The sequence below is a fragment of the Ammospiza nelsoni genome, chromosome 11 (genome assembly GCF_027579445.1).
Source record: "Ammospiza nelsoni isolate bAmmNel1 chromosome 11, bAmmNel1.pri, whole genome shotgun sequence".
Lineage (NCBI taxonomy): Eukaryota > Metazoa > Chordata > Aves > Passeriformes > Passerellidae > Ammospiza > Ammospiza nelsoni.
The window spans coordinates 6,625,345-6,651,647 of record NC_080643.1 but is presented as its reverse complement, the minus strand read 5'-3'; the positions used below and the strand labels follow the sequence as shown (position 1 = coordinate 6,651,647).

General features: G+C 43.6%; 1 protein-coding gene across 2 annotated transcripts in view; it reads right to left on the bottom strand.

Annotated features, from left to right (window-relative positions):
* The window catches only part of ADAMTS9 (ADAM metallopeptidase with thrombospondin type 1 motif 9), a 78,561-nt gene that overhangs the window by 13,538 nt on the left and 38,720 nt on the right, over positions 1–26,303 (bottom strand). For both annotated transcript variants that reach the window (XM_059479984.1, XM_059479986.1), the window contains 8 exons: positions 25,571–25,690; positions 23,704–23,808; positions 23,391–23,558; positions 22,929–23,213; positions 22,116–22,277; positions 21,365–21,541; positions 8,857–9,024; positions 4,542–4,709 (listed from right to left, as the gene is read on the bottom strand). In XM_059479984.1, coding sequence (XP_059335967.1) covers positions 4,542–4,709; positions 8,857–9,024; positions 21,365–21,541; positions 22,116–22,277; positions 22,929–23,213; positions 23,391–23,558; positions 23,704–23,808; positions 25,571–25,690 — 1,353 coding nt within the window. The remainder of the gene's footprint in view (positions 1–4,541; positions 4,710–8,856; positions 9,025–21,364; positions 21,542–22,115; positions 22,278–22,928; positions 23,214–23,390; positions 23,559–23,703; positions 23,809–25,570; positions 25,691–26,303) is intronic.

Below are 26,303 nucleotides of genomic sequence, written 5' to 3'. Positions count from 1 at the left end.
AAATAAATCAGTGGAAGAGCAGCTGCCTAGATAAAACCCCATTTTCTTTTAGTTATTGCCTGTAATGGACTTCTAACACTTTCAACTAACTGGATTAACAAGGAAAAAAATGCATGAAAATAATAATTCATAGAACATGTAGGGAATGTCTTCCCCTTAAGGAAAAGGATAAAACATCCAATCAGACCATCCCTATCTGTACAGAAACACTGCTTGAAGTTACCTAGGCTTGGAACACTGTGCCAGTTTAATCTAGTTGGAGTCTTACCCTCCAAACATCATTTCCAGCCTCCCTGAAGCAAATCCTGTTCTCCTGGCTGGCCCACAATTAGGAAGATATTAGTGGGTTCAGTTAATTGCAAAATGCAGGCACTGTCATGGCCTTGTTACTGTAATTGGCTGTCAGAACCAGGATTGTAAATTATTTGAGAATATTGAAAATTCAGATCAGTGTGTGGCAGCAGCAGCAAACCAGGAGAGCAGCAGTGAGCACAACATCATGTGGGATGTAAATATTCAAAACTGGGGCAAAGTGGAAAGGGATGGGGAAGGAGAGGCAGCTCCACAAAGCAGCATTTATTCCAAAGGAATAACTTAGGAGCTCTTAGGCAACAGTCAACATTGCAAAATCTGCAGTCTGCCAGAAGACCCCAAGGGCTTTGTGTGCTTTCAACCTTATTTACTCTCTTGCTTTGAGTCCTTGGAGTGGAAGCTCCTTCTAGGTCTGTGCTGAAACATGGCAATCCTACAGGGGTTGGGGGAATTTGCTGGAGTGTGATTTCCCCAGAAAGCAAACAAAGTGAGCTGTATTTGCCCATCTCTGATTATCTCCCTATTACATAAGTAAAAACCGAAAGGGGGTCATTGTGTGTGAATATGGCACCACTGCAGCTCCATCATCAGGGAGCTCCCCTGACAGCTCTCCAGGCACCTTCTGGGGCAGCCTGAACCCCAACCTTCCTGCTCAGTGGGAGTGGGGTCACAGGATGCTCAAAGCTTCCCTCCTCTCTGCTTTGGCATTTCCAGCCCAGCGAGGGGTCAGCAATACAGGGTGAATCATTCCATGGTTCCTCAGAGCCAAAGGAGGCACCTTGAAAGGAGAGGGAAGAACCAAGCCTGATTTTGTCTCATCTCCTTAATGTATATTTCAGACTAAATTTGTAAAGTACATTGGCTCATGCTTCACTTTCAGAGGGTAAACCATGTCTATGCCATCAAGGCATCTTCTAACAGTGGCAGTGAAGAGCTTTCACATCAAAAGCCCATCCTTGTTTAAAATCATTACTTGCTGATGAAAGACTGGCACTCCCAAGCACATGCCAGCCTGATTTGGGTTTGTCTGCAAATAACAGTTGTGTGGCCAAATAAACCTGAGCCAGCTCTGTGCATTTTGTCATCATCAGAAATTGAAAGTTTGGTTATTTGTATTTTTAAGGGTAACTGGTAATTAAAATAATCCCACTGAAATATTAAATGAGGCTCAAAGACAGTGAGACCACCATAAAATAAGTCAAAGAGAAACACTGCAGAGGTTCCAATCAGCAAAGCCAAAGTTATAAAACATTATTCATGTAGAAAGCAGATAGTTCAGCTAGCATGGAAAGGCTATTTTTCCTTTTAATGCAGTGACAGATTTTGCATGAATTCTCATGTTCAAGATTGATTTAAATCTCACGCAAAACAGTGGGGCCAGGCTATAACAGCTATTGATAGCAAAATCTGAAAACAGGTCAGGCATTTGACAATATTTGTCTCTTTTGCCTCATTTCCCAAATTCTGAACTATTTTCCTGGCAGATCAAATTAAGGATCATTTCAGGCACTTCTGAAACTGCTTTAGAAGAGCAATAATAATAATTAAAACAACCCCAAAGGCATTGCTTTGCAAAAGCATTGATGTTTTTTCTTTTTTTTTAGATAACAATCTAACGCAGAGATGAAATGTACCCCCCGTGCCATGAATGCTTGAAACATGCCTTGGGTAACTCTGCAATTCAAATCAGGCAAGGATGGCACAATTTCCCCCCAAAAAGACAAATGTCAAAGATTCAGGAGTTGGATGGCAGCTTCCAGAGCGTGCACTGTCCTTCCACAGAGGCTCATATAAAAAGAAAAACTTTCTCCCAATTTTCCCTTTTTCTTTGTGACTCTAGTCTGAGTTCTTTTTTGACATTAGCAAGGCTCTTTCTATTGACTTTCTTCTCCTTGGTGAGGGCACTGAGAACAGGTGATTAACGTGATACACCAACAGAGCAGTAAATGGTTTCCAGTAAATTTCATATTCCTTCTCATTGTCAAGACCAACACTTTTTTTTTGAAACAACACAAGTACAACAACAAAAAGGAACAATTAAAAAACCCCAAACCCTCTTGAGAGATTCCCTTTAAAGATAAGGAATCAAGAACAAGACAGCACTGAGATGTTATTTATATCCTGCCTTCCATGTCAATTAGGGTTCATTGCTGCTCCCTGCTCAGAGAATACCAATGCAATCTGTGCCTCCTCATGGACACTGCCCATGGCTGGAGGGAGGTGCTATTCTTTTTTTTCACTGTGTACACCAGAACAAAATAAGAAGTGCTTGGAAGAAATGCTTGGAATCAGCCAGAGGGGCAAACTCACATTGGGCAGCTCCTACATTTTCCTGTTCATGGTTACTCATGAGTACTTATGAGGGTGAGGAAACCTCCAGTCCCTCTTAGTAAAGCTCCCTTGGGGAAAAATCAAATCTCCACACTTTGTTCAAAATTTGCCCAGTGCAATGGGGAGTCCTGGAAAATTTCAGAAAATATCAGTATTTGTATCCCATCAAGGGCTCAGAAGGGTGAGGGCAGGTGCCTCTCCAAACTGCTTTGAGAAGTTGCAAAGATAAGGGAGAGAGGGCAAAACTTAGTTGCAAGTTGGACTTGATGATTTTGGAGGACCTTTCCAACTAATGATTCTAAGATTCTACAAAAGGATGGGGCAGGAGCTGTTCCTTTCCTGGGCTGATTACAGCACCAGGTAAGGACTGGCACTACCTGCTGTTTGGTGACCTCTTTGCTGCCTTTAAATTTATTCACTGAAGAAGTCAATGGGCTCTGTAAAACTAAAACTAAAACCGCAAGGAAGCTGCTGGAGCCCCCTCAGCTGTTCCTGCATTTCCTTTTCTGGCTGGGATGTTTCCATCTGCTTCCACTGTGTGACCAGCCTGGCTTTTCCTCCTGCTGCTTCCCATCACTCTCCCTGTGTCCTGGGAAGCAGCTGGGAGAAGACTTAGCCCCTCTGGCCTCCTGCACTTGTGGCTGGGTTACACAGGATTATAAACCCAATTTCCCAGCACTGCTGAGGCTGGGGAAATGAAGATAAACTTGTGTGTCCTGTTCCCGTCAGGCTGAGGCACCACATGCACGGGTTAAAAACAGAAAAAAACAGAATGAAAAGAATAATTTTGGTGTCTGGTCTGAGCTGCCTCTGCCAAAAACTTCTGGGCATTTGAAGGCTGACACAGCACCCTCTAGGCAGTGCATTGTGAGGGTCCTCCTGCTCAGAATCCCCTCATACTCCTACCACCCACCAGCCTTGAGGCCACTCATGCCCACACTGCAGGAGAGTTGGAGTCACTCCCTAAACCACTGGAGCAGCAGCTTTATCCCCAGTCTCAGTCTCAGGAGCTGTTTTTGATGGGAACTGATCTTGGTCACGCAGAAAAGCATCATCTCCTACAGAAGACTTGATCTCAGCACTGCTCATGGTTTGATAAAACAGCAAAGACCCAGAGCTCAGTGCAAGGATAGGGATGTCAGATGGTGCTGGGGTAATGGGGCAGGAAAGAGGCAATTACCACTGCTCCCTAACTCCTCCAGACACTGGGCTCAGGCTGGAGCAGCACAGCAGGGCTCTGCCTCCTGGAAGAGACCCAAATCCATCCTACCCAAAACCCGCTCAGCATTTTCATAGGACCCAGCCAAACCCAGGGCAGCACAAGCAATAAATTAACCCTACAGAGGCATTTCTCTGCTCTGCATGAACTTTTTTTTTTTTTTTGCAACCCCAGGTTGCAACCCAAACACCCTGACCCTCCAGCAGCACTCCCAGCATCATGGCATGCCTGAGAGCAGAGAGCAGGAAGGGAGGAAAGAGAGGAAAGAAGGAAGGAAGGAAAGGGAGGAGAGGAGAGGAGAGGAGAGGAGAGGAGAGGAGAGGAGAGGAGAGGAGAGGAGAGGAGAGGAGAGGAGAGGAGAGGAGAGGAGAGGAGAGGAGAGGAGAGGAGAGGAGAGGAGAGGAGAGGAGAGGAGAGGAGAGGAGAGGAGAGGAGAGGAAAAGAAAGGAAAGGAAAGGAAAGGAAAGGAAAGGAAAGGAAAGGAAAGGAAAGGAAAGGAAAGGAAAGGAAAGGAAAGGAAAGGAAAGGAAAGGAAAGGAAAGGAAAGGAAAGGAAAGGAAAGGAAAGGAAAGGAAAGGAAAGGGAAAAGGAAAGGAAAGGGAAAAGGAAAAGGAGGAGAGGAAGGAAGGAAGGAAGGGAAGGAAGGGAAGGGAGGAAAGGAAGGAAGGTTGGTTCTTACCGCCTGCCATTCCCCGGCTGCCCAGCGGTGCGTGGGGCACGGGGGGAGGTGACAGTCCCGCTGAGGAGGGGGCTGGCTGGCCGGGTCACACTCGGCCTCCTTGGGGCTGCTGCTGCTGTGGCACTGCACGGAGCGGCGCTGGACGCCCCGGCCGCAGGACACCGAGCACTGCAGGGAGGGACACAAGGTGAGTGCAGCTCCCATCACAGACACCACGGTGAGTTCAGGGGGTCTGGGCTCTGCTCTGGGCTCCACGGCATCGTTAGCAATGATTAAGGATTCTCTTTAATAATAAGATTCTCTTTAATAATATATACTAATGATGTTTCTAGCAAAAACCTAAAATTTTGGAATTTGAAAACAAGGTAGCAATGCTCTATCAAACTTCCAAGTGAGGCTTTTCATTGTGCAAGGGAAAACTGGGAATCTGAAGCCCGTGTGTGAATATTTGCTGTTGGCTTCAGTGGGGTCAGGACTTTCTGGACAGGATTTTTATTGAAAAATCTGTTTTTATTGCAAAATAGCGGTGCTGCAAAACCACCCTGACATGCCAGAGGCGGCCAGGCTCTGAGATTTGCTCTGAGTATTGCTTCTCAGGCACTGTTTCAAAAAAGTAATAGTTCAAAATACATCAAATGCCACAAACAGAGTGGGCTTTAATGAAAAGCAAACTTGGATTCTATAGAAGAAAGTGTGTAGCTGTAGAGAGGGAAAGGTGTGATACAGCTGGGATTTCTTTCATGCATCTAGACATGCACATGCACCAAGGCAGGGAATACAGTTAGGTTTTGAAAGCAAATGTCTTTTTGAAATTAACTGCATTTCGCATTTCACATTTCCTTCATTACAGTGTGGGCACATTTTTCCCAACTTCAAGACACAGCAACAAATGCCTGCATTTTTCTGTTTCTCAGACATCTTTAAATTATTATCTATACTGCAATATTATTAACAACTTATTTTTTCTTTCACGCAACATTTCTTAGTGTTGTGACTGCACACTAACGTGTTTAGCAGTACTTAATATTCCCCTGGAACAGATTCCTCCTGGCTAGACCTTAAAGTATACTATACAGTATTGGAGTAAAGAGAATTTGCATTTGTAGAAGAAAGTGCATAAAAAATAAAGGTATGTATTAAAACCACAGCTGAATTAACAACTAATATTATTTATAGCTAATATTACTTATTAATATATCAGGTACTAAGAAAATAAGTTCACAGTCTATTATTGCAATGCCCACTAAAATGAGCCTTCTTAAGGCAGGGAATTGAGTGGTACCTGATGGAGAAGCAATTCCCTTTTCTGTATTCCTCCGTAATGCTCTTTGCTTTACTGTCCAAATACCCCATAAAGCCAAGAAAACCAGAGAAAAGCTGACTGTGACTATTTGTCTGGCTTCAGACATTCATAGGAGGGTGGGAGTATTTTTGTGTAGCTTTTGAAAGCAGCAGTGGGATTTCTGTCACTAGTGATGCAAATGCTTCCCATATGCTGCTGCTTCCCTGGGATTAACAGTGGTCTTTGTCCTACACATTCCATAGGGGACTCTCAAACTGAATAAAGGCACAAACTTGGAGAAACATACACACCAGGATGCCTACCATGCTCTAAGGTATCTTTTGAGTTGCATTTATCACCAACATAAAAAGCCCAGGTGTGGATAAAAGAGCACAGGTGACACTGTGGCTTTTTCATGGGGGGCTGTACTGTGTGTGTGTGTGTGTGTGTGTGTGTGTGTGTGACACCTGGGTTTGGGGAGAGGATGGTGCCTGGACTGTGCCAGAAACTCCACCTGATGCTCTGCCTGTGTTTTTATACAGGGCTGGATTTCAGCCTGTAGCTGAAGTATGCAAATACCAGACAGCAGAATAAATATTGGTATTTTTGTTAAAGGAAAGGTAAATGGCCATAATTGACACCACTTAGGAGAAACAAACACATTAAATCTGATATTTCAGTGAAGACATAAACACAGTTAAAACTTGGAGAAAAAGCCTTTTTAGAGATTTATCAAAAATGCTTTGCCCCAGGGAAGTGGGTTCTTAACAATCTAGAAAAGAACTAACCATGTTCTGAATACAAAACATCCAAAGAGAAACAAACCTAGGATTGGAGCACCAGCACAGCCAGTGTTCAGCTGAGACTGGTTTTTAACCATTCCTGTATTTTTTGAGCTTAATTTTCTCAGTAATTCCTTTTCCAGAAGGCAAAACCCCCCAACATCTACCTAAAGGTATGTGCAACAGGTTCTGTGCATATATAGTGACACAAGGATGCACTTTTATGGGAGAACCTTGCCTTACTTCTCATGCAGACTTTTTGGTTTATTCAGGAGAAAAAGCACAGCAGCTCAGCTTTGGGATTAACATTCTGAGAAAATTACACCTTTAGAAAGTTAGGGGTTTTTAGATAATATCTAAGTGGAAACTGATCATGTCTCCTATTGGCAACAGTGGCACTGGAGATAGGTAAAGTCACATGGAGTTTTCATGCCCAGTTCATACCCTGATCTACTGTGTATTCAGAGCACCAAACTCGTGTCTGTTTCATGCTCTTAAGGAGAAGTTCAGCACCTAAATTTGGCTCCACAGCATTAAATCTCTGGCAAAGCCCTGAACACCCTTACAAGGGACCCAGAACCAGCACTTCCAACCTGTGACAGCCCCAACTCTTCATCGTCACAGGCAAAAAAAAAAATATGCTGCCAGCACCAGTGAGGCTCAGAGATCCATGCCACAGCATCTGACAGGGCTTTAAAAAGCCCAGTTTGACATTGTAGCACAAATTTTTCTACCACTTTACTTTGTCCCCAAGCAAGATGCTGGCTGGCTGAGCACATTCAGCATCAGGAACCTGGGCTGAGGAGCTGCTCCTGGAAAAGCCTGTTCTTAGCCTTATCATTAGCATACAAATATTCCTTAATTGCCCAGTCACAAGAGATTACCTTAGACCATAAATCACCTCATCCTCCTATTAACTTGGGTTTCTTTCTCTAGTTGCATAAAATTAATATCCATGATGCAGTGGAAAGCTGAGAATTTTAAACCACTTACTTTTACCAATTAGTATTAGTGTATTTTAATGCAATTGACAGACCATTACATTATTATGTTTACAATTATTAGTCAAAACTGCTTTCAGGAGTAGCCACTTAAATAAGGTGCAAATTGGATACCACAAGACTGTGTAATGGCCTTGCATTTTATTTTAGTCTGGCTCCTGTATAAAACTGAGGTTTCAATCCTGAAGGTAATAAAGCTAATAATATTGACTTAATTTGCAGTATGGGAGCAGTATTCTGGATTTCACAGGCTGGATGCTCCTATCCTCAGGTAAAGAGCCCAGACCTTGGTAACTGAACCTCCATGGTGAACAAGCACTGAGTCCTTTACCCATATAATGGTAAACACTCCTATCCTGTGAATCCAAAGGTAAGGATTAAAAAAACAACTAATACAAGTCAGAAAACAATCACAGATCATTAATGGGTTTACTGTCCTTTTTATTAGTGGACATTAATCAACAGCATGGTGTCCTACTCCTAACATTTGCATGTGTGCCTGTGGCAATGTGAATGGTTTGTCTTTCAGGAAACTGAAATACCTCAAGAATGGGTGTTTTGTACCTAAATTTGGAAGACAGAATGCAAGGCAACACGATGCTTTACAAGTTAACAGTTCATTTAGTCTGGGATTTTCAATAATTCCTCTGATTAGCATGCTGATGAGGTAGAGGGAAAAGCAAAGTTCAGAGTTAAAAATGTGATGCAGCAGATTCAAGGTGATGACAAAGACATTATTTTCAGGAAAAAAGGATTCAAGGTATGCTTTCAGCAAGCAAGAAGTTTAATAACTCAAAATACTTTTTTATTTCCAGCAGCCTCTGATCTATGCATGACTGTCTGACTTTTTAACAAGGGAAAATCAAGCAATGAGTTTATTGCTCAAAACTAAGGAAGATTTTACTAGAGATATGATATTTAAATTATATTTAAAACATGAATAAATAGTAGATTCTCTTTAATATTATATACTAATGATGTTTCTAGCAAAAACCTAAAATTTTGGAATTTGAAAACAAGGAATTTGCTTTCAGATAGACACTAAAAGCAAGCTGCCTAGTTTTCAGCTGGTACAAATCTGTGCTGCTCCACTGCTGTCCATGAAGCTGCACTGTTTTACACCAGGATCTGGCCCCAAACCTTCACCCTGAATAATTCATGAGGACAGAAGTGACTGGAAAACCAGGCTCTAACCAATTTGATGGAGGAGGAATAACAAAAGGTGCAAAAGGGTACACAAGATGTCTCACCTGGCCCCAATCTCCTGCTTTCCACTTCGGACATCTGCCCCCTCTGCATTTCTTTTGCACGTTGGGCTTAGCAAGGTGTTTACAATTCTCTTCTTCTACATGCCTCCCTTCCTTTGACAAACAGTACACACTGCGGTGCTTTTGGCCCCTTCCACAGGAGACAGAACACTGTAAATATAAAGTAATAACAGATCAGCTTGCACACTCATACTGCGGCCATGGCTACCCAGGGCATTTTCTTTTAGCTGGACCAAAAGGCACCTCCCCAGGTCCCCAGCAGGCTACACAAAGCTTGAGGGGAGTGCAGGCATTTAATACTGTGTGATATTCTTGGTCAAAGCTCCAAAAAATGCCAGTATCAAAATAGAGAAAACAGCTGACATTCAGCAGGGATAACAGCCTGGATTCCTGGCATTGCTCCAGTCCTTTCAAAGGAGCAGAGTCATCTTACAGGGATCAAGGCAGGAGCCCTCAGTATCTACTTAGAACAACTTGAAAGGAACCATTTCCATTTACCTTGGTACAAAGGGATGTCAAATATTGGTAAATCAGGAGGGTAAAGTGTGCTCTGCACCTTCACAGAGGGAAATAACTGCACAAAGGACAAGGCAGAAAAGTGCAGCATTTCCTTGTCCTTGGTACAAAAGCTCGTGTTTGTTTTATCAGCGTAGTCTGACTTTTCTTTTTTCCTTCACTAAACAGACTGAAACCAGGACATGTTCATCCTTAAGATTTATGCATTTTGAAAACAACTCAGAAGGTGGCAAGAAGGCAGAGCCTGGGGAATCAAAGCAAAAAGCAAACCAGCAGGTATGTTAGCTGCAAGCTTTGTAGTGAAGCAACTAATTTCAACCTCCCTCTGCAGGTTCACTGAACTTTTTCAAATGTGACCACTTCTGGCATGCAAACCCCAAGCAACTTCACTTTGATTTCAGATTAGTCTCCTCCAAAGATTTAGGAATCAAAGGGGTCTGGAATCACGACACGAATTTAATATGACAGTTTCATGTAGAACAAGCCTCTTACTCAGCATGATGCACCCAGAGACTCAGCTTCCATTTCTTCATTACATGCTACACCATGAGCATACTGGTTTAATCCTTGAGGGCAAACACACTGTTCCAACCATCCCTCCATATAAAATGTTCTGCTTTCTTTTCAGAATGGAGAAAACATGCAGAAATGAGGCTTCAACCTTCATTTTGGAGTCACTCCATCAGTATATTTCCCAAGAAAAATATTACAGCTTAAGCTCTTCCCAGCCTATAAATACATTTGAACCCTAGAAAATTTATATATATAGCAGCTCTGGAAGATCCACTAAAATAGAAATTGGCATATACATTGACACCTGTGAATATTTTATATTACAGCCCTACTTACAGCTCATTCAGCTCACAAAGAATCAGCAAGAGAGCAGTTTCTAAATGGAAAAATTCAGACCAATGTGGAGAAATGGATGTAGCTCTAAAAACCAGATATTGATGCTTAAAAGCTTGTATAAACAATGCCCTGAAAAAGGTTGTTTTCCTGCTGCAGGAGTGTTACAGATTGACAAAAGATCACTGAGGTCCTGTTGATCAACAGCTTTAAGAGCCATTAATGATGCTCCTCTCAGAGGCTGAGCAGGGATAACTGCCTCTGAGTTTTCCTGAGCCCAGGAAAAAGATAGGCCAAAAACCCCAACAAGCAACATCCAACCTTGCACTGAAAAACAGAAGAAATGTTGTCCCTTGCAATAAAATAAAACTGCCATGAGTTACCCAGACCCATAAACTTCTTTAGCATCAAGAGAAGAAATATCAAGCTAATGTTATCCCTATTTTTATAAGCCTTCAAATTTCATCAGAAGTTAATTTTTTCATTTTCTCTACTTCTCTCCTCAGGCAATGAAAGTCAGCAGCAAGACAGAAATGTCACATCCTACAAAACCCATTTTTAAACTTCTAGTATTTTCATCCACTTACTGTCTGTGGACTAAACACCAACACTGATGCTTAAACAAAAATTCAAGTGCTCCTTGGAAAACAGGCTTCATGCAGGTTATGCCACTTTACTGTGACAGCCAAAGCTAAAGAGTAAATTTACAGCATTGATCAGGACTCTCTCATGTCCCACATCCTGAGCTGATACAGCCCAGAGTATCCTTAATTTACAAAACACATGGGATGGCACTACTTATCCTAAAGTAAGACTAACCACACTGTGCAACAATGCAAGCACCTTTCTGGGGACCCGAAGCTGGTTGATAAATACTTGATCTCACAAACAATTTGGTCCTAGCTATTTCCAAAGTTATTACTCCCCTACAAAATGCTGAACTTTGGCGTGGAGCCTGGTTCTGACATTTATCTCATGATCCCATGATCAAACAAGTCTGCGTGCAAACCTCGGTGCACTCAGAGGTTGAGGCATAATTTGCTTAATTTTTTTAATACTTAAATGTAATTCCCAAGATGCTGGAATGAATCATTTCTATGTCTGCCTTTAATATAAATCAAATTTAGGCAGCTGTGCATTTTCAGATCTAAACCACCCATTTGCTTTCATGCACATTTGAATTATGATCTCATTTGCACTGACAGAAAAGAAAGGTTGAATAATCTAATTTAACCAAGTATCACAGACTGAAAATTCCTTTGCAAAGAGTCTACTTAATAACTGCCATCTAATTCATCTCAGGTATTCAACTTTTATCTGGCACATAGATTTTAAGCATATGTGAGCCACATGCAAAGCATAATTTAATAGTGGGCTGCATCTCAACACCATGTGAGTCCAGGAAGTTGTACACCCAACTACCACCACCAGCCTCATCATTTATTTTGGACCCTGGATAAACTTTGCATTCCATTAACAGGATTTTTCGTGGCTGCAAATGCTGCCTGCTTATGGTACCCACCAATACAATGAGGTAAGCTTTGACCTTGCCTTCCTCAAAACATTTGGGAAAATCACTGCCTTCACATTCCTCTTTTTCTTGAGCTTTTTTCCCACACCTCCCATAAAAAATGCTTCCAAGTACTGGGGGCAGATGGTGGCTCTCTGGAATCACAGCCTCACCTTATCCAAGGTTTTCTGAGTCAACAGAAAAGCCTCTGCCGGTTTTAAGCACCTCTGGGCCAGCCCTGAAGGTGTAGCTAGGTAATGTATGGAATTTTTTCACTAATCAGCTTCCTGAACTCCAGGATCACATGCACTTGGGCATGTCTGTGGTCACATTGCCTCCGCCTCCACTTGGGTGTGGGAAAACGCTGCCCTGAAAGGCAGTTTACAGCCTGTGATTGAGGCACAACAGCAAACAGCACCCCTGGATGAAACTGGGAGGACAGCCAGGCATGTTTCTGGTTTTTAACAGAACATAACAAATTGTTATGTTTCTGTAAAAAAACCACCAAAAAGTTCGTGGTGCATAAAGTAATAGAGAAACAGTATTTTGAAAAATCAGCTATAGCCATCACTCTAATACTCTAGCAAACCTTCCCCTTGTTATTATCTTTATTATCTCTTAAACCCACCAGAGTTGCACCTGGCACTTTACACGGAGAACAATAAGAAAAGAACTTTCCTAAGAGCATTAGGATCAAAGCACTTAGCACAGATTTAAGGGCTTTATGTTTATTGCATGATTAGTGTTAACCTGCCAAGAACTGGAGATTGGCATGCTGCTGATATTTTCAAATAAATATACTGCCTAGTTTAAATAAATTCAAGGAAAAAGGTTTAAATAAATACAGCAGAAATATTTCCATATCAACTGTTTCCATAAAGGTCAGAACACGATGCTAAACATCTGCCATGCCTTGCTCTGCTTGTGTTTTTGTTTCCACAGAAAAATTATTTTCTGTTTCAGAATTTAGGAGATGATCATTCTGTTTTACCAAGTGTGTGCAAATCGCTTTAAAATAACCCTTTCTGTATTTCCTGATCTCATTGTTTGGAAGATGAGGGTACCTCTTGTTCATTAAGACCTGTCTAAAATAGATGGGCTGCTACTTGATGCACAGGGCTGGCAGCAGGCAAAAAAAAAAACCAAAAAAACCAGAATACGTTCAAAATCGCTTAAAAATCTGTACAAAATCTGGTGAATTTCTGTGAGTGGAGTCAGTCCAGCACCAAGAGGACTCAAGAGCCCTGGGCACAAATGAACAGATCTCAGCAAGAAAAAGGCACCACAGAGCCGTCAAGAAGAAATGGAATGACTGCTCCTTGAAAACTTTGTGCACTGAAGGGGCAGCTCCACAAAGGGCAGAAGGGCACATCCCAAGCAAGAACCTGGGAAAACTCTCCCCCAGAAGTGAAAAGCTGCAGAAAATGCTGTCAGACCACTTTTCAGACCCACTGTGCACAGCCGACAGCGATTTGGGAGGTATTTAAGACAATGAATGCAAACTGTGGTGATCACCCAGTGAATTCCCAAAGATAGGAATGATAGCTCAGCAAGGCAGGGCTGGGAAGGATTAGACTGAAAATGGCTTTATCAGATTCTGCCAGGAGCAACTTTTTGGAGGAAATTAAAATCAATCCTTGTAGATTTAGACTGCCCCACATTAAGGATTTTATGGAAAGTCAGCAGCTGTAAGTAAGCCCTGGTTCATCCTTTCCAACAATCTGAGACAAAACGTGTTGGATGAAATAAAGCAGAAAAGCTACAGAGCCCTCCAATGCTTTACACCCATTTTCCAAGAGGGCTGTGCTCCGGGATGCCAGCAAACTTCTCCAACTACAAGCAAACCCAGCAATGTACCCTCACAGCTACCTGTCAGCAGCCTCTTAGTCTGTGTCACCTTTTACCACCACTAACACTGCTGCTGTCAGATACTGAAACCATATCCCAGTGACTTCTATACTTCTGAAGTCCCTGAGCACAAAGGACATCAACAGACACATCACCAAGGAAAGCCTGGATCCTTCCTCACCAGCTGAACCTTCACCAGGAATCTTAAAATGTTGGAACCTATTTGAGCTGTGCAGCAACAGGGGCTCTGTGGCTTCCAAACCAGACAAGCTTCACAACAGCAAGGTATTTCAGCAGGTAATTCCCTTGGCTTCAGTGGGACAGGCTGACAGCAAGGCTGCAGCACTTAAGGAGATGTTTAGGAAATGTTTATTGCTGCTCTGAAGCCTTGTTTCTCCCATCAATGTGTTTTATCAAGTTTTGTGCCCATCTGCCTTGGCATGGTGAGAAATCCCTAAAGTTGGGTGGGGATACAAGCAGGGCAGGAGTCACCCAGCTTGGCCTTCCTTTCCTCACAAACTAAGGAGCCATGACTAAAGACACATGGGTGCTGAGTGTGTATGGTCATGGTGATTTTAGCTGGTGCATGGCCAAAGAGTACCTGTGCTTCTTGTACATTTAAAAAGAAGAGGGATCTCTACATTTAAGGGAGGGCAGATGGACCAGAGACCTGAAAAAAAACATACCAAAGCACTGCACTGCAGTTCTGAAAGAGGTTTTAGAAATGTTTCATCCAAATTGATTCCTCAGAGAAATGGGGTGATTGAAAAACAAGGCACAAACATTAGGGATTTTGGAATGTATAGTCTGAATGTGTTTGTGAGCACTGTGCAGAGCCCCTGTGGAAGTGTTCTGAGGAGCCCTCCTAGAGCTGGAGCACAGCCCCTAGTCTGAACAGGAGCAGGCTTTGCCCTGGTATTCCCAAGGAGCCCTCATTGCCCTGGGCATGGGCAGGAACTTCCCTGCTGGCCTGTCCTGTCTCTGCAGTGCCCACAGGGTCTCCATCCTCCAGAGGCTCTGGTCTTGGCTTGGAGCAGAGGCACAGAGCTTCCCAAGTCATTACTGCAAAAGGAAGAAATCTAAAAAAAAAAAAAAAAAAAACCACTAAATCTTCACCTTCCCACCACCAAACTCAGCTGCAGGGACTGGTGAGTGGCCTCAGATGATGTCTTATAACACATTAAAAAAAACAAACAAACCAAAAAAACCCAGAAAAAAGAAAAAAAGAAGAAAATTTATCAAGAAAAGGGTCCAATTTGATGTGTTGCTGCAAGGGAAGAAAGAGCTGGTGTGTCTGGAGCCCATTGCTCCAGCACAAATTGCCCAGAGGAAAGGATGCTCTTGGGTTCTTTAACTCCTGCAAGATTTAAGGCCTGAGTGCCAAAGTCAATACAATAATTTCCCCAAGCTGGGAAACCTCACAAGATATATGACAGAAAGAGGTAACTGCAGCAGGAGAAGCCATGCATCTCCTCTTCTGCAGCATCCACCCAGTAAGCAGCACCTTCTCCCTCTCTTTTCCCTGCCCTGTTACACCACAAAAGACTTCACCAGGCACAGAAATTAGCAGGGCTGTGGGCACACAAAGCTCTCCTAAAAGCTGTGTCCCTGTCCTGCTCCACACTATTTACCTTGAACAACAAACTAAAGCCCCACAGAGCCACTGCAGGTCTGATGGCATTTCCTCAAATTGGGAGGAGATGTGTGAGCTACCTAAGGACACCAATACAGTGGGATGTGGAAGGTGCTGATGAAACCCATTTTCCATGCTGTGGCACTTCTAGGAGAGTACCAATTGAAGCAGCAAGGTGCCTCAGCTAACTGACACTTCATATTTCTAGGGAACAGTGGTACTACAATGCCATTTAGATATTCTGTTCCAGAATAGGATTTTTCTGTGTTGGATGCAGTAAAACACAAAGTAAAGAGCTCTCCAAAAAATGTCAGCCCTGTTTCACAGGTGTGCATCACACTGGGGCGTTGTAGGAGCACTGGGCTGCTGCTTGCTCCCCCATTTTATTTATCCTTAATGCACTAGGGATAAATATTGCTAACCTGTACATGGTCTTGGGCATGCTGCTGGCTCATTCACCTCCCCTATGAGCTAGTAAAATTAAAATATGAATAGAGCTTTAAGTGTCTTTGGAACAGGACTGATTACACCATTTTTTTCTTAATAACTGCACAAATCAGTCACTGGGAAAGTTAGAAGCACAGTAAATCTATTTGTGCCTAATGTCCCTCATTGTTATACATCCTTGTTTCTAAATCCCTAGGATCTGAGGAACAGCAATGATTGCAGTGTGGAGTTTAGAGTGTGACTCTGGAAAATGGACAAAACTGCAGGCAGACTCCCAAAACCCAGCTCAGGGATATGTCTGTAGATGCTGCATTTCACAGCTCATCCCTGGAAGTGTGTTACTGCTTCAATGTGTCCCTTGCAGCCCAAGGAATTCCTGTGCTCAGAGCCAGTGCTTTGGGAGACAAATATTCCCAGCAATTGCCCTTTTATTTATTGCTTTATTTCTCCTGTGAGGGCCTGTGCAGATGTGCAGGAGATCTGCAGCCAGGGATGGGCCACCCATAACACAAGGCCTGAAGCCAGCCATTGCTGAACAGCAGCCTCACCACTTCTTGGTTGAGTTTAGGCCTAGAAAATTACTATTTCATTGAGAAAACGTGTAAGGGAGGAGGTGTAAAAAGGCAACCACAGAGGCATGCCAAATGCAGCCAAACAGCCACTGCACTATGGGAGGAAAGAGACTGCTCTGAGTGGGAAAGTGCTCTGAGGAACTTGGGGGAAAGATGCACTGTCTGGGGGCAAAGGGATGAGAAGGTTTTAAAGATACCTGAAAATAACCTTTGTGAGCCTAACCACTGGCCCAGCTCCTGTCTGTGCTGGCAGTGGCAACAGGAGAGGTTGTTAAAGGACAGCAGATGAGACCCTCTGCAGCTCCTTTCCCTGATCCTTCCCCTGCATTTATTCGCTGGATTAAGGAGGTCAGAAGGGACATTGCTGACCAGTCCTTTTACTTCTCCATCACACTAAAAGGTCATGAGGGGTGTAAAGACCAATGGTGGCTTGCAAGGGGGAGAGTGGATTGCAACAGCTGAGATTTAAGTTGCAGGAAATCAGCCCTGTGAGGAGCTGATCCAGGAATCACTAAGGTGCTGGCTCAGTGTCAAGCACACAGTGCCCCAGGGTGGTCCCTCACCTGCAGGGTGTACTGATGGGCTTCCATGGTTGTTCTCCTGCTGATGGAGCATCAACACCAGCAAAGAGGAGACAGAACTGATTACAAAAGTATACCTATACAGTTCTCTCCTTTTTTAAGTAGAAACAGAACAATGAAAGATAGTGATAATAGGCAAAAAATAAAAATGGAAAGGAAAACAAAATGAGGAGATTTTAGGGTAAAAAGAGATTAAAAAAATGATGTGACTCTACTGGGCAGCTGGGTACCACTGGCTTTGCCCACCTGTGATTGCCTTGGAGCCACCAGCTCAGTGAGCACTGAGGTGAGGAGAGAGATGCATGAGCATCCATCACCACTGCCTCAGAGGAGCAACAGGCTGAGACTCTTCAAACAAAACCCCAAGAGCAGTTCAGCAATGCTGCTGCCACAGCAAATTCATTTTCTGCAGAGGACAAGAAGGGAACAGCAGAGTTATATACACTTGCGACCAAATCTGTCCCTGGCTATCACTTCTGCCTTAGCAAGACCTGACATCCTGCCTGCTATGAACATTATCAGAACAATGACACAGAGAATATTGCTGTTGAGCAGCCTATTTCCAGCCAGCTGCACGGGGAAGACATTTTGCAAACAACATGTTGGGCTTTGACAGAATTAAATACAAATCACCCAAAGTTTGCACTGACATCAACTTTAAGATTAAAATTCCAGAGTGCCAGCTGCCTGACACAGATGTTGGCCAGGCAGTTCTTCCACTTCCCAGTTCAGAGCTCCTTTGCTGCTCTATCCCTGTGTGCAGCCAAAGAGCCCTGCAAAGCCATCAATGGCACCAGCTTCCCACCAAGGGAAACCAGTGATGCCCTAGCACAAACCTGAACTCACATCCACAATAAGAGAGTTTGGAATTTAGCTGGTTAATGTTCTAATTACTTGACAGTAAGCTTCTGATTTTTTATTAGAGCAAAAGGCCCTCAAAGACTCTGATTCCAGCACCTCTGCCTACAGGATACAGAGCTGGGAAGCACTGAGAGCTGCACAACCACTACACCAGCAGCTTGAACTTCAGAAACCCAAGACTGACAAGTACCTGACAAGCCAGACTACTTTTAAAATTATAATACTTTTTTGGAGAAAAACCCAAACCCCAAATAAATCTAAACCTCACCCACCCATTTTCCAGAGTTTAAAGTCAAATGATCACTGCCCTGTGCAGTGAAGCCCAAATGACTCACCCAACTGAAGCAGGGTGCTATAACATAGAATTGTTTTACCTTATCTGTGACCATTTCCTAACTCAGAAAGAATGAGAAGCCCACAACAAGTTAATTCAGCATTGTTCCTAAATTGTATCAGGATACAGCTGGATATTAAGGCAAACTCAAAATATCAGAAATTATTGCATGGAGCAAATCTGCTCCAAAACAGGTTCTTTAAGGGAGGTTATGCATATATTTTATATATGTGGTATAAATATGGGTATATTTATTAAAACCAAACCTTGGGTTTTAAGTGAAGCAATGGATAATTCTCATTGTGAACATCTCCCTCATCCTGGAGGACATGGCAAGATTTCCTCTCAGGATTCGAGAGTGTGTATGGAGATCTGCATTCATACCACAAAGCATTCAGAGGAGAAAAAACACTCTCTGTATTCTGGTGACAGTCAGTCAGCACGTTTTCTAAAGCATGGTTTTAATAAAAAGGTCAGGTCTATCACATGGTGTACAATTCTGCAATGGGTAAATACATCTTCTTAAATAAGCAAGGGAATAAAAGTGTCACCTCCTCTTAGTCCTCTTTGAACATACATTAAAATGACAAGACATCTCACCAGTTTCTTGTTGTAAAATTATCATTTACACATACAATCTGTTTTTCCATTTAATTATCTCTTCCAAACCTGGATTTAACCAGCCAGATAAAGATCACTTGTTTACTGTATAAAATCCCAGTGGAATTTTGCCCGAGGACTGCGGGTTGGGTGCTTCAGACTCTCTGCTTTAATTTGTAAGTATTTTATAGTACTAATTTCTCTGAAACTTGAGTAATGCTAAGCCAGTCAGATGATTGCAAGAAATTAGTTATCTAAACTTTGTAATTCATACACCTTTAACTGTGTTTGTTTAATCATTGAGAATAACAATTTCTGTTGGAGAACAAAGCAAGATAAAAGATGGAACATTGCAGAACCGTTTCAGAAAATTTAGCAGAAGTTACCAAAACTAAGTATATGATCTGAATTTAGCAAAAGACTCAAGAAATCATTATACAAATTCATTTATGATTACATTCTACTTGTCTTTAATTTTCACTGTTCAACATTAACATTAAACATTGTAAATGTATGCAATATTTATATAAAATTAAATAACAGTATTGGAAAAATAAATACACTTTTACATAAATACATAAATCCATACTGCTGAAAAGTTTCAGCTAATACTATACTCTTGTTTCAAAAGTGACCAAAAAAATATGGTAGTGACACTCCATCCCAACAGATGAAGTATGTACAGCTACAGAATGATGTTTGCAACCGATGGCAGAGCTAAAGCAAGTTCAGGTGACACCACAGTAAAGAGGAAAATTTGGCCGTTACTACCTACAGTAGTAGCACGAGGTAGAAATACACGTGGAGTGTTCTGCTGGAGGGACACGAAGCCCTGGGGACCCCACAGATACTTCTCAGTCTTCAAACAGCTCTGGGTCCCCTGTGTCAGAGCCCAAGGACACCTCGGTAAATGTGACTGAAAAACCAAGTCAGTTCATGGCAGTGACAGGGGCTCAGTCCTGCAGCCACTTCCCCAGGGCTCTGGCCCTGCGCCAGCTGGGAGGAGACACTGCAGGCAGGACAGGGTGTCCCTGCCCTCCAACCTGTCTGCCAGATGTCCCCTTGCTCCCAGGAGAGCAAGGACAACCCACTGAGACTAATACATCAGAATGGAGCCAAGGGAACTTTTCCTGGGTGAAAAGAAAACCACCAGACTAGAGGACTGCACCCTGTGTTTCCAACACTGAGAAGAAGGTGCAGCCCTGGAGCCTGCTCCTCAACAGCCACGAAGAATGAAACACAACTCTGTCCACACCTTTGGCTCTTGAAAATGGTCCAGCACAGGTAAAACAAAGCTGGAGGCACCTCCCAGCTGGCAAATCCTGTGGGGCAGCCAGCACACGCATCGCTACCTCTGCTTACCTCACCTTGCTCTTCCTTAGCACCAGTCAGGTTGATGGACAAGGGGTACATTAGCACCTCAAATGAAATATTTCATAGCACTGTCTCTTGTACTGGTGAAGCACCGGATACACACCAGTTCAGAAGGTTTATGGCTATTGCAGAGCTCACTGAGGTATGATAAAAATATTGAAGAGTGTTACTGAAGGCATCCGTGTTACTGAAAGCACCCACAGAAGGAGAGCAGGTTTTGGCAAGATGACTTTCCAAACTATGACAATTGAGGAAGTCCAGTACATTAAAAAACAGGCCTCTTTTTTCTTTTCCTATAAAGTGCTTTTGAATCAGATTTTTTTAAAAATTGTCTTCAAATGCTTTTATAACAAAATACACAATAAAGGTTTACATCTGTTTGAAGGCCACTCCAAAATGGACAGGTCTGTGGTTTTCCAGGGCTCCAGAAGCACCTCAGGTGGCACTTGCTTTGGTGCAGGTTCACAGAAAAGGTTGCTGCTCTGGGCAGGGACAGTTGCAAAGGTGTGGCACCCAAAACAGCACCCCAACCCTGCGGTTCAGGGCTGCTCTGCCCTCACAAGTGCATCTCTGTAGCAGACTCCTCCAGCAGCAAAGGAGCAAAGAAAGACACCTCTGCTCCAAATACTATTTTGCTATTGGGAAACTGCCAGGGTTTTAAGCCTTCCGACACCTGGGTGATCATTTGCTGGATTAGTGATAAAGCAGCAGCTGGAGATCAAGCTAGACAATCACTCTCCAGAACCAGAGAGATACATGAGAATAGCTTACAGGTGCCTTTGCACTGTACATCACAGTCTTATTATATACACAGGAACAGAAACAGAGCACAGGTGTGAATGCACACATGTTTCTATGTAGGTCTGTGTGTGGGCATGTGCCCACATGCACACACATCTATACACACTTATACATGCCTGGGAATTGATGCTATTTAGCACATTCTCCCCACTTCTCTTGCCTTTGGCAGAGAACAATCACTGCTAAACCAGTAGGTGCCCAGTGCAGTACTACCATTAAAGAGCAGAACAATTTAACTTCAATGGAAATGTACTGCTTAAATTCCAGGTTTAAATCCATATGCAAAAACTTCGCCAGAACCAAGATTCATAATGCACAGCACTTGCCAAGTGTAATAAAATGGACAAAGGTTGCTACTTAGCAGAAAGTGCCTTTTAAATTAAAGGACCAGAGCTCCCCTAATGTAAGCCCTTCCTGAATAGGTGTTATTCTGAATATATAGTAAATAATCCTCTGTAAGTGCAGTTTTAAGACATGAAGCATTAGCACCTTGGTTTGAAGCAAATTAATTGTTGTTAGGGGATATCTACAAAATAGTTCATAAAGAGAAAGAGTTTATGGTCGTACCGAGCTCCAAGGACCAGCACTCCAGGCAGCATCTCTAGGACAGTCCTGCACATTGCACTGCTCTCTGTCTGGTGGCTTGTCAAGGATTTCACAGCTCAGATCCGTAAACCTTTCTCCATTTGGGCGCTGGCACACCACCAGCCGTGTCCTTGTCCCTCCTCCACATGGCTTTGTGCACTGCAAGTCAGCAGAGGACAGAGCAATCACCGTTGGGACAGCAAAAACACTGCTCACCTGCTGCCCAAAGCACCTCAAAAAACCAATGGTAGCTTCTGTTCTAAACTAACCCCCTGCAGCCAAATCCCTCTCGTGAGCCTCAGATGGACCTTCAGCTGCCTCAGCTTCTCTCCCACTAAAGCTGTTCATGCTGCTCCACCATGATATTGCCCAACTCCATGTGATAATGGAGGTTTACATCTCCAATTGCTTATCTCAGATTAATTTTCAAAAGGAAGCAGTGCTTTTGTTAAAAAAAAAAAAAGGCCTTTAGTTAAACTAGGCTTCTCTTAAAAAAAAAATCTTCATTTTTGTAAAACTCACTCTTGCTTGGGAAGAAAGTTTTCCCATGACAAATGGAAATGAAAACACCACCCAACAATTGCTTGAGTTCACTCATTTATCAGAGGCTGCCCTTCAAGTTCCAATCCTTCTAATAAATGTCACCACAACAGCCCTCTCTTCTCCCATTTTTCAGCCACCTGCTAATGAAAGTCTTGCACTGGGCAGGGAGCCCAGATGCAAGTGCACTCACCTCTCCCCAGTTGCCATAGGCCCACTGAGGGCAGGGGCCAGACTCGCAGGATCTCTGCTCCATGGGTTTGCTTTTCTCATCGCAGTTATTTGCAGTGTATCCATTTTCATCCTGGCACACCACGACCCGCCGCTGGAACCCCCCTGCACACGTGCTAGAGCACTGGAAGACACAATTGCCCAGAGCTTCATTTACTCCAGGAACAGGCTAGCATTCTCAGCTCCTTCCCAGTGTCTTGCACCGTGGGAATGCACTGCTAGAAGTTTAATTCATCTAACAGGCATTATTAAACTTCAAAACCCAGCTATGGCTAATATGGCTATGCAATGACTTAGGTGCTGACCAAGCAAAGAAAGTAAACACCAGCCTAGCTTTAAGCAGGTGAGTAATCCCTGTTGCAGTGTCTGACATCCCATTTGTGCTCAATTCCCTTTAGAGACTTCCACGATAAAGCATTGCATACCGTTTGCAGTGAGAGGAGCTGGCATCGAGGCTCTGCCGTGCTTTGGCAACAACCCTGCACAGCTGTAAAAGCCCCAGGAGACAGCCAAGAAGCAGAGGCCAGCCTTTGCCTCATGGAAAATGATGCTGTCAGCTTTCTGCCTAGACTGCCTTGGAGATATGAGGTATGAGAGGCTGACAAGTGATGCTTGAGCCCTTCTGCAACACTTGCTTGTGTGAGCAGAGAGCAGTCAGTGGGGAGAAAGGTCCCTCTCTCGTTTCCCTTTGTGCTGACTTTAAAAAAATACAGATCAGCTTGGGAAAGAACCAAAACCCAACAAAACCCAGGAATAAGAGAATCAGGGCACTTACAGCACCCCAGGGGCCAATCCTCCACTGGTTGCCTCCTGGTATTTGTGCACGGTTTCGGTTGGGGCTGCCCCCAGGGTGCGGCTTGAGGCGATGGTCCGGATAGAGGAAAGGGGGGATGGGCCTGCCATAGTCATGGCTGTTTGGATGACAAGGAGACATGGAGCACTCTTGCTCGGTGGCAGGGAGGTCGTCTGGGTCACACTCGCTCCTGTCCACCAGCTGGTCACTGTAATTGACGCAGATCACTTGTCGCGTTGCCTTACCTTGACCACAGGTCACCGAGCACTGCATTACAGTGGGAAAAGGAGACACGGTCACATTTCCAGTTTAGAAAACCAGCTCTTGCTAATAATGAACAGCAGAAAACCCAAACAACCTCACTTATAAAAGGGCAAGTGCAACAGATTAATGAAGCACATTTGCAGCAATGAGGTCTCTTGCAAGAGACAGCGTGATGCTTACAGAGCTCCACTCCAAGGCCTTCCACTGCCCGCACGGTGTCACGGTGCACATTTCTGTGGCTGATGGCTTTGGAAGGTGGAAACAAGCTGACTCATCAGCCACGGAGCCCTGGTCATCCCGGCAGCTGACGTATCTCATCCGGGTGCCCTTCCCACATGTTGCAGAGCACTAGGGAAGAGCAAAGAGCACTTCACTAGGAGGTTGCCTGACATACAATGCAAGGAATTTGTAATGAAAAGTTGGGCATATGCACTTAAAAGTATCACATTATCTACTGTAAAATAATCCTGAAAGTATTGTGATGTGTGCTTACCGGTGTCCAGGATCCAAATCTCCACTGTGTCCTGTGAACACCTGATATGGCTCTCTTGGCTTCAGGACTATTTGGATGGGGAGGGCATACAGCTATCTCACAGTCCTGTACAGGAAATACATGGGGGAAAAATAGGAAATAAAGAATTTGCAGATGTTTTGAATAAACCACCTCCTCTTCAACGTAATTATGGAGAATAGGCAACATCTTGAAAGTCTGTGACCTGCATGCATTGTGCAGGCAGCTTCCTCCCTGCATCCCCTTGGTGAATCAGCAAAACTCAGCATCCTTTCCTGAGGCCTTCATATGGAATACCCTATGTGGACTTTTGACTTATTAGGAACTCTACAATAGGGATCCCTATAACCATGTGCCATCTCCATGCATTAAAACCAGATGTTTTTGAGGCAAAAGATGAAAGTTCATTAAATGTTCTGGCATGAACACACATCTGCAAAACAGCAACTTTATCTCCCTTCAAAGCTCCCTTCCTTCAGTGTGAGACCTGCAGCCCATACAATAAAGGTTATGCTGCTGATTGCAGCCCTTTGATTCCCTGCAGCCCACCAGACCACCTATATCCATGTGCTGATTTCCACCACACATCAAGCAATGTGAGGTTTTGGGGACAGACATGTCATTCTGCTCAGTCTTTGTACAATGCCTCACAGCAGGGCTCTGGTCCTGTCTGGACCTCCCAGGAGGTCTGGTGTCAGAAACTATGAACATCCATGACTTTACTCCATTGAGTAGTCTTTGCCAAAAAGGAAATTAAGAGTGATTGTCCCTGTGAGGGGGAGAGCAGCTTCTGACAAATGGCAAACCCAATTTCTGTTTTGCTGTGATTTCACTTATGCTGGAGGCATGCATGCCATATGATGGCTGATGACAGGTGGGTTTGTTACCCCTTGACTGCAGTGCAACTGGTGTCCATACATGAGAAAAACAGCTCTTTCCCAAATGTTGTGGCCTTGGTTAAACTCTGAGTTCATGCAAGACTGAAGTTGCACAGGGCATGAACACTACAATTCTCCTAGATGACAGATAGATGGTAATGTTCTGTTTTATCCAGCTCCTCCAGACACCTTGGACATATCCTCTGTTTGAAATGGGAATTTACATGTTTGCTTCCAAGTACACAGCATGGAAAGCCTCTTCAGCAAATTTGCAAAAGGTGTGCAACATTTCTCAATTTATCTGGCCAGGGAGGATGTGTCTGGAACTGTAGCTGTCACAAACATTACATTGTCACATGCAGCAGACAAGAAATGGCCTCTCACCATCATTTGTGGTGAGGGGCAACAGCAACAGTCCTGCAGCCAGGCATCCTTGACTCCACGCAAGCCAAAGGAGGTGTCTGCTGTGTCAAAACCTGAACCTCTGAGGCTAGTAAATATGTCTCAACCTTGAGGTCTCTTGTTGCTATTCCAGATCAATCCACTGCAGATTCTTTAGCTCATGAGCTCTTAAGACTCCAGCAATAGTGCTGCATCTGAACACACCCTCACAACTCATTGCTAGAGCTCCATGGATATAAACCATAGGCAAAGGTAATTAATTTTCATCCAAAAAGCCCTGATACCCTCATAGATTGTCTGTTGCCTTTCTGGCAATCTGGTGCTTCAGAGTGTAAGGTGAACCACATAGAGAGGATCTGGATGGGAACTCCCTGTTTATCTATCCCATTTCTACAAAAGCAGGGTGCTGTGCTGCATCTTTCCAACAACCATGAGCAGCCCAAAGTACTGCTCTTCATGGCTGGCATTCAGGGCAAAGCTTTGCTGCAGCAAGATGTCCCCTGAACCTGTAGCCTGGAAGCCTCTATACACACACTGGGAAGAGATGGAGACAAGAGAGCAGGATTTACCTGGGTATCTGTGGGCCTCGTTGCAGCATTACACTCGTTATCATCCACCACTGACACGTAGGTGCCCACAACACACTTCACTGCTCTCATCTGGTAGCCTTGGCCACAAGTCACAGTGCACTGGGAGAAGACAGATGGGAGAAAAGAGCACTGGGTCTGAGTAGGTGCTTTGGTTAGAAAGTATTAATTACCCAGTCTTTGTTTAGGCACGTAGCAAAAGCAGCAAAAATTAAAGACAGTTTCCCTTCTGGTTTCTCTCCACTTCATGCATTTCAGCTTTAAATTAGGTCAAAGTTTTAACTCGCTGCAGCCACCAGTGCCTTGCACGCTTCACTTGCTTCTTTGGGAAGGAAGGTGGAACACTGAAATGATTTACTTTGCTGCACACATTAGAAGCAGAGTCTGGTAGAACCTGTATGATATCCTTCTTTAAAACTGGTTGTTCAGCCCCATGGTAGCACGAGCAGCTAATGAATAATTTTACTGATGGGAAATATGTCTGACTGGGACAACTGGTCTGGGTTTACTCCTGTTTTTTAAGTCAAGAGCTAACAGCTTTGTGAAAAAGCAGATGCCAGAACACTCTGGGAGGAATGAGTAACTTGTATTTTAACAGAAAAAAAACCTCCTCACTAACCCAGAAACTGGAAAACATTGAAAGCAACAAAAGTTATTCAACGTGAGCAGCTTTTCTGTGAAAATTAGGGCATATATTTATGTGCCTAAATATGGA